Genomic DNA, 8,695 nt, shown 5'->3' with positions numbered 1-8,695 from the left:
CAGGTCAAGACCCATTGACAGCCAAGAACCACCCAACAACACCAATGACCCGCTAGAGACCCTCATGCACATCTACAATGAAATGATCAACCGCAGACCCGGACCCCCCCTTCATTTTTTTTATTTTTTATGTTGATCTTGATGACATTTGATTTGCCTTTTTGATTTGATTTATTGACTTATTGATTTAATTGTTTATTATATATATATATATATTTATATTTATATTTTAGTTTATATTGAGTTACAGTATGTACAACCTAATAAAATMACCTTTAATGGTTGAGTGGCTAGCCATGTGCTTTTGATCTGTTTAGTCACTGTGAGTCTAGAAGCCTTTGTTAAGGCTAAAGTGCAAGTGATATAAAACACCAAAAATCCTTTGTTATGCTGTAATATATATATATAATTACACTTAACAAAAACATGCAACATGCAACAATTTCAAAGAATTTACTGAGTTACAGTTCATATAAGGAAATCAGTCAATTGAAATTAATGCATTAGGCCCCCATCTATGGATTTCACATGACTGGGAATACGGATATACATCTGTTGGTCACAGATACCTTAAAAAAAAGGTGCGCCTTAGATCAGGAAAAACAGTCCGTATCTGGTGTGACTCATGACTCATTTGTGACTCATTTGCCTCATGCAGCGCGACACATCTCCTTCGCATAGAGTAGATCAGGCTGTTGATTGTGGAATGTTGTCCAACTCCTCTTCAATGGCTGTGCGAAGTTGCTGGATATTGGTAGGAGTTGGAACACGCTGTCGTACATGTCGATCCATCCCAAATATGTTCAGTGGGTGATGTCTGGTGAGTATGCAGGCCATGGAAGAACTGGGACATTTTCAGATTARAGGAATTGTGTACAGATCCTTGCGACATGGTGCCGTGCATTATCATGCTGAAACATGAGGRGAAGGTGGCGCATGAATGGCAAGACAATGGGCCTCAGGATCTCATCACGGTATCTCTGTGCATTCAAATTGCCATAGATAAAATGCAATTGTGTTTGTTGTCCGTAGCTTATGCCTGCCCATACCATAACCCCACTGCCACCATYGGGCACTCTTTGCAACATTGACGTCAGCAAACCGCTCGCCCACACAACGCCATACACGCTGTCTGCCATCTGCACAGTATAGATGAAACCAGGATTCATCCGTGAAGAGTACACTTCTCCAGCGTGCCAGTGACCATCGAAGGTGAGCATTTTCCCACTGAAGTCGGATACAATGTCGATCTGCAGTCAGGTCAAGACACTGGTGAGGATGACAAGCACGCAGATGAGCTTCCCTGAGATGGTTTCTGACAGTTTGTGCAGAAATTCTTCGGTTGTGCAAAGCCATAGTGTCATGAGCTGTCCGGGTGGCTGGTATAAGATGATCCAGCAGATGAAGAAGCTGGATGTCGAGGTCCTGTGTTGGCGTGGTTACATGTGGTATGTGAGGCCGGTTGGAAGTACTGCCAAATTCTCTAAAACGTTGTTGAAGGCGGCTTATGATAGAGAAATTAACACATTAACATTCAATTATCTGGTAACTATTCTGGTGGACATTCCTGTAGTCAGCATGCCAATTGCATGCTCCCTCAAAACTTGAGACATCTGTGGCATTGTGTTGTGTGACACAACTGCACATTTTAGAGTGGCCTTTTATTGTCCCCAGCACAAGGTGCATCTGTGTAAGGATCATGCTGCTTAATCAGCTTCTTGATATTCCACACCTGTCAGGTGAATGGATTATGTTAGCAAAGTAGAAATGCTRACTAACATAGATGTAAACAAATCTGTGCACAAAATTGGAGAGAAATCACCTTTTTGTGCGTATGGAAAATGTATAGGATATTTTATTTCAGCTCATGAAACATGGGACCAACACTACATGTTGCGTTTATATTTTTGTTTAGTATTCACTATCAGCAATTGCTGAATATTTGTTGCTGTATATTTAATGCAGAATACTGTAAATTATGGTGCATCGTGGAAAAATATTCTGGGATTGAAAATAATCGCTGGCTCATTAACATATTTTGAGGTGTGTCTTCTAAGAGGCTATAGTTGTTGCACCCGTTAGTGAGGCGTCCTGTACTGATTTAAGTTATGTGGTACTACTTCCCCTACCAAATAGATGTATATAAGGGACAGATCAGAGTGATAGCTGGTGTTAAACCTTTAATAGTTGACTATTTAACCAAATCTGTTATGCCCTGCAATTACAGCCAGTTTGGAAGCCTTTGTTTAGGCCTCTAGYAGTGCAAGTGATATAAAACACAAATTACTGGGTAATTTCAGTAATATGCTGTAATTGTAATTCYTGTGTAAATTAGATTACAGTAGCTGACGTGGTACTGTAAATTAGATTACATGAACATTTTTGGTACCATAAAATGTATTACAGTAGCTGTACTGTAAAATCAATTACAGTAACTTACTGGCCAATTGCGTGCCAGTAAATTACTGTACATTTTACAGGAAATGTTTTACAGTGTGGTGTAGGCCCATTCCAGGAAAAAAACAGATGGGCTTCAATTGGTAGACTACAAGTTTATTTTTTAAACCCCACCCACAGACAAACGCCAAAGACACATGACAACAGCATTTTATCTGTTGAGCGGGGCTAATCTATGCGTAAAACGAATTAACTACAGAAAACAGAAGAAAACTGATTATGAACTGAAGCACAAACAATGGATTGACATTTGTTAAGTAAGTGAAAAGTAGGCTATCTATTTTTATGAATGTATCTGTTCCTTACTTTGTGGATGAGCTGAAGTGAGCATGGTATAAAAAGGCATTTTGATTGTCTTACTCTGCTGATGTTGAATTGTAGCCTAAAGTTTTGGCGTAACCAGATAGCCCATTTAATTTACTATTTTACGACAAAAGTCTGAGATTGACTCTGTTCCGACATAAAGTTTATAGGTTACTCAGCCACCTGAATATGTGCAATAAGAAGAGCAGGTAAGCCTATGCGTAAAAAGWATTCTACTTTCAACTGTATCCATTCCTTTCTTAGGGATACTTTTTGAACAGTTCACATTGGCTTTATACCAAAATGTAAAATGTATAAGCAGACATAAACAATGAGGGAACAAAGAACAAATTAACATGATGGGCATTGATTTCCTTCCCTGTACAGCCACACGGTAAAACTCTGATTTAATTGGAAAATTATGCTTATCCAATATATCACAGACAACCCAACTGTTATAGCCTAGTCAGTGTGTGGTAAAGTGAGTCATTTTAAGGCCTACTATAGTAGCATATGCCTTAATTTGTATGCCCACCTGGCCCTAACCCACTGTCCCCCGGGCACCGAAGAAGTGGATGTAGATTATGGCAGCCCCCCGCACCTCTCTGATTCAGAGGGGTTGGGTTAAATGCGGAAGACACATTTAAGTTGAAGGCATTCAGTTGTACAGCTGACTAGGTATCTCCCTTTCCCCAATTCTCATCTACTGTCATCAGTTTTTAAAATGTATTAATTGCCACATTTACTTTATATGAAGGTTGTGTAAACCTTATATATTAAGAGTTAAATATTACAAGGAGAAATAAACTGTTCTAAAGCGATCTTTGTTGACAAAGTGGACTATATGAATATGTGGGATAAGTGGAAGTAAACTGATGAAAAAATCGCTTGAAAAAGGGAAACAAAATCTCAGTCAATGTAGAACACCTAAGTTCTCAAATAAGAAAAAATGTACTTCTGGTTGCTATAAAATGGTGTAGATTGAGGTCTACACATAAACATAGGCCTACACCCAAAAAGCTGAAAAGCTCCTCTTGTTTGTGTGGATTGTAATCATACCATTTTGAACACTTCCAAGGAAGGGCATTGTGTAATTAATTCATACCAGGATCCAGGTTACATTGATGCCTTCCCTCAACCATCTTCTCTTTTATCTGCTCAGGTTGCTCCAGTGTTCCATAGTTATCGAACAAAAGGAGGCAAGTTCTGAAAAAGAGACTGTCAACATCCAGCCTCAACCATGGATTGGAAGACCTTCCAAGCCCTGCTGAGTGGGGTGAATAAGTACTCCACGGCATTTGGTCGCATCTGGCTCTCTGTGGTGTTTGTGTTCAGGGTGATGGTGTACGTGGTTGCGGCGGAGCGTGTGTGGAGCGATGATCAGAAGGACTTTGACTGCAACACCAAGCAACCCGGCTGTGCCAACGTCTGCTACGACCACTACTTCCCCATCTCCCACATTCGCCTGTGGGCCCTGCAGCTCATCTTCGTCACTTGCCCTTCCTTCATGGTGATGATGCATGTGGCGTATCGCGATGAACGCGAACGGAAGAATGCCAAGCACGGCAACAAGGACAAGTTGTACGAGAACACAGGGAAGAGGCACGGTGGCCTCTGGTGGACCTACCTGCTTAGTCTCTTCGTCAAGTCGGGCATCGAGATCTCCTTCCTCTACATCCTCCACAAAATCTACGACAGCTTCTACCTGCCCCGGCTGGTCAAGTGTGAGGTCAGCCCCTGCCCCAATCAGGTGGACTGCTACATCGGCCACCCCACAGAGAAGAAAGTTTTCACCTACTTCATGGTGGGRGCCTCGGCCCTCTGCATTGTGCTCAACGTCTGTGAGATCATATACCTTGTCTCCAAGCGGATCGCTCACATAGCACAAAATACGAGGAGAAAACAGAGCACCATGGCCCTGAATGAACGGTACAGCAAGGAGAATTTCTGCAGCGACTGCACTCTGCCCATGTCTCAGCTGGAGAAACAACCCTTAAGGTCCCAGTCCCCAGGCCACCTTCAAGCCCCTTTACCGGCTCACATGCGTGCGTCTGCCCCTAACCTGTCCTCRGCAGTATAGGATGCCTGAACTATCCCAAGATTCAACCACAACATGTATGCCTATGGAGCCAGGTCTCACCTTATTGATCAAGCCTGCTCATGCTTGTTCTCCTTTAAGACTCTGTATGAGAGACAGGTTTTTCTCTAAGACTCTACTGTCCTATTACTGCCCTATACTACCATGGTGCAAGGCTTTGTACTGATGTTCCATGACCCTGGGGCTAGACAACCCTGATCTTCAGCCACACCCCATTTTATACAACTCAACTCCCACTGCCAGACAATATAAAAAAAAAAAAATCTATTATTGTCTACTGTTACATCTTACAAAGCTTTTCCAGTTAGTCTCACTTTGTTTTCACATTACTTTAAAGTTTCTTGCCAGGGGTAAAAGTGCCCGCATACTAGATTTGGTTTGTTCATAGCAGAACTCGGCTAGGCGAAGCAAACGTCTGTGTTCGCATACTCCCTAAAGACCTTCGCTTGAAAAACAAGAAAAAAGCAGCAATATTACTGTTGTTTGTCCCTCGTGAGCCACCGTAGCAACATCATAGCCAGTAACACATCCTCAAAATAGTCAGAATTAATCTAAGATAAATCAAGAAATCTGTAATACATTTTCTACCGAGGATGTCTGTCGCGCAATTTTATATCTAGCTAAGATGTTTGGTGCAAGTGGAAAAGTGAAAAGAATTTGCATGAAAACTAGTAGTGTATTACCCTCAAATATATATATTTTTTTACCTTGTTTTATGATCTCAATATGAGGACAACAGAATGATAACAAATCTCTTTMCTTTGGACTTTATAGTGTTACTGCAAGATTAGTCTAAAATGGACAGTGCCTTCCCACTACTTCCCACTACTACGCTCTAATAATTTATTTTGTTTTATTTACAGCATTCATTCTAATAGAAGCTCCTCTATCATTATTACGGATATTTTTTATTTTTTACTTACTCTATTGCAAGACTACATTAGCATGGTTCCACTCAGATTTATGTTGCAAAGCTACAACAGATTGCCTGTGTTTTTACATGCTTGTAAACCAACCTTCCTCATCCAAGGTTTATGTTGATTCAAATGAGGGACAAGGAACGCTGCTATTTAATTGATCAAGTCCACTTATGCAAGTYAACCGTGGCATCTTGGAAAGCTGGAGCACATGAAAGCAAAGAAGAACAGGGTTGACAATAAAGTGGATAAAATCTCAGCCTTACAGTGTTCCTCATGGAACATTGGTGTGGATARCTGATAGCCTCACATTGTCAGGAGCAGAACCCTCACAATCAGCTTCAAACTTCCATTTTGTACATTATTATTTTGATAAATAAAATGTTTACATTTAATTTACTTCAGTCTCATTCATGTTACAGTAGTTATTTGGCATTCCTGTTGACCTATTTTTTCTGGATTCTAGAAAAGTACTTGACTTTTGGCTCCATTCAGGTGACCCTGACTGACTAGATAAGAACATCTCTAGTCAGGACATTAAAACAGACCCATGTGACATACAGGACCACAGACAGCAGTCCAGCGCAAAGACATTCTGTTATAACCATGTAATACAGTATGTCATATTGATGTAGGCCTACACACGTACAGTCAGTGAAAGGATATTTCTAACACTAAATATTGCTTTAGTGTTCATTTTCAATTAGATGTTGGAATTTCTCTGATGTTTATGTTCAAGTCATCAACTCATTGGCCCATATCTACCAGCTAAGGACAACATCTACTTGACCGTTTCCTGTTCTGCATTCTCCCAATCAATGATGACAAAGGACATAGCAGGTCCAGCTTGTCATTCAGGTTTCTCTTTGCATTAGGACAAGGAGTGGAAGACAAACACTCCTTGTCCTAATGCAAAGAGAAACCTGAATGACAAGCTGGACCTGCTATGCAGATTCCTTTAGCTTGCTAACACAGATTCCCAGAGAATCTCAACAAATGTTTKTGCGCCACAATGAGGAAATAGGCAGATGGTAAAACAATAATCATTTAGATCTAACTCAGTCATTTCACTGGYACATGTTSCGGGATTCTTCCAATGGCATTGAGGAGTACACCACATCAATCACTGGCTTTATCAATAAGTGCATCGAGGACGTTGTCCCCACAGTGAGTGTACGTACATACCCCAACCAGAAGCCATGGATTACAGGCAACATTCGCACTGAGCTAAAGTGTAGAGCTGCCGCTTTCAAGGTGCGGGACTCTAACCCGGAAGCTTACAAGAAATCCTGCTATGCCCTGCAACGAACCATCAAACAGGCAAAGCGTCAATACAGGGCTAAGATTGAATCATACTACACCGGCTCCAACGCTCGTCTTATGTGGCAGGGCTTGCAAACTATTACAGACTACAAAGGGAAGCACAGCTGCGAGCTGCCCAGTGACACGAGCCTACCAGACGAGCTAAATCACTTCTATTGCTCGCTTCGAGGCAAGCAACACTGAGGCATGCATGAGAGCATCAGCTGTTCGGATGACTGTGTGATCACGCTCTCCGTAGCCGACGTGAGTAAGACCTTTAAACAGGTCAACATACACAAGGCTGTGGGGCCAGACGGATTACCAGGACGTTGCTCGGGCATGGTGCTGACAACTGGCAGGTGTCTTCACTGACATTTTCAACATGTCCCTGATTGAGTCTGTAATACAACATGTTTCAAGCAGACCCCATAGTCCTGTGCCCAGAACACAAAGGCAACCTGCCTAAATGACTACAGACCCGTGCACTCACGTCCGTAGCCATGAAGTGCTTTGAAAGGTTGGTAATGGCTCACATCAACACCATTATCCAGAAACCCTAGACCCACTCCAATTTGCATACCCCAAACAGATCCACAGCTGATACAATCTCTATTGCACTCCACACTGCCCTTTCCCACCTGGACAAAAGGAACACTTATGTGAGAATGCTATTCATTGACTACAGCTCAGCGTTCAACACCATAGTACCCTCAAAGCTCATCACTAAGCTAAGGATCCTGGGACTAAACACCTCCCTCTGCAAACTGGATCCTGGGACTTCCTGACGGGCCGCCCCCAGGTGGTGTGGGTAGGTAGCAACACATCTGCCACGCTGATCCTCAACACTGGAGCTCCACAGGGGTGCGTGCTCAGTCCCCTTCTGTACTCCCTGTTCACCCACGACTGCATGGCCAGGCACGACTCCAACACCATCATTAAGTTTGCAGACGACACAACAGTGGTAGGCTGATCACAGACAATGACGAGACAGCCTATAGGGAGGAGGTCAGTGACCTGGCCGTGTGGTGCCAGAATAACAACTATCCCTCAATGTAGCCAAGACTAAGGAGATGATTGTGGACTACAGGAAAAGGAGGACCGAGCACGCCTCCATTCTCATCGACGGGCTGTAGTGGAGCAGGTTGAGAGCTTCAAGTTCCTCGGTGTCCACATCAACAACAAACTAGAATGGTCCAAACACACCAAGACAGTCATGAAGAGGCACAACAAAGCCTATTCCCCCTCAGGAATCTAAAAAAGATTTGGCATGGGTCCTGAGATCCTCAAAAGGTTCTACAGCTTGCAACATTGAGAGGCATCCTGACTGGTTGCATCACTGCCTGGTATGGCAATTGCTCGGCCTCTGACCACAAGGCACTACAGAGGGTAGTGCGTACGGCCCAGTAATCACTGGGGCTAAGCTGCCTGCCATCCGGGACCTCTACACCAGGCGGTCTCAGAGGAAGGCCCTAAAAATTGTCAAAGACCCCAGCCACCCCAGTCATAGGTAGACTGCTCTCTCTACTACCGCATGGCAAGCGGTACCGGGAGTGCCAAGTCTAGGACAAAAAAGGCTTCTCAACAGTTTTTTACCCCAAGCCATAAGACTCCTGAAGAG

The 8,695-nt window shown here is 42.9% G+C and overlaps 1 protein-coding gene across 2 annotated transcripts; it reads left to right on the top strand.

Moving 5' to 3' along the window:
• The first annotated feature begins 985 nt into the window (after positions 1-985).
• LOC111963175 (gap junction beta-3 protein) lies at positions 986-6,174 on the top strand. 2 transcript variants are annotated; one of them, XM_070443338.1, is made up of 2 exons: positions 986-1,212; positions 3,923-6,174. In XM_070443338.1, the coding sequence occupies exon 2, from the start codon at positions 4,001-4,003 to the stop codon at positions 4,838-4,840; it is 840 nt and encodes a 279-aa protein (XP_070299439.1). In that variant the 5' UTR covers positions 986-1,212; positions 3,923-4,000; the 3' UTR covers positions 4,841-6,174. The 2 variants fall into 2 exon arrangements, with proteins under 2 accessions (XP_070299439.1, XP_023842215.1); XM_023986447.1 differs by lacking the exon at positions 986-1,212 and adding an exon at positions 2,566-2,714.
• Positions 6,175-8,695: the final 2,521 nt, after the last annotated feature.

The sequence above is a fragment of the Salvelinus sp. IW2-2015 genome, linkage group LG4q.2, assembly GCF_002910315.2.
Source record: "Salvelinus sp. IW2-2015 linkage group LG4q.2, ASM291031v2, whole genome shotgun sequence".
Classification (NCBI taxonomy): domain Eukaryota; kingdom Metazoa; phylum Chordata; class Actinopteri; order Salmoniformes; family Salmonidae; genus Salvelinus; species Salvelinus sp. IW2-2015.
Note: the sequence above shows the minus strand (reverse complement) of the source record. Positions and strands in the feature narration are given on the sequence as shown.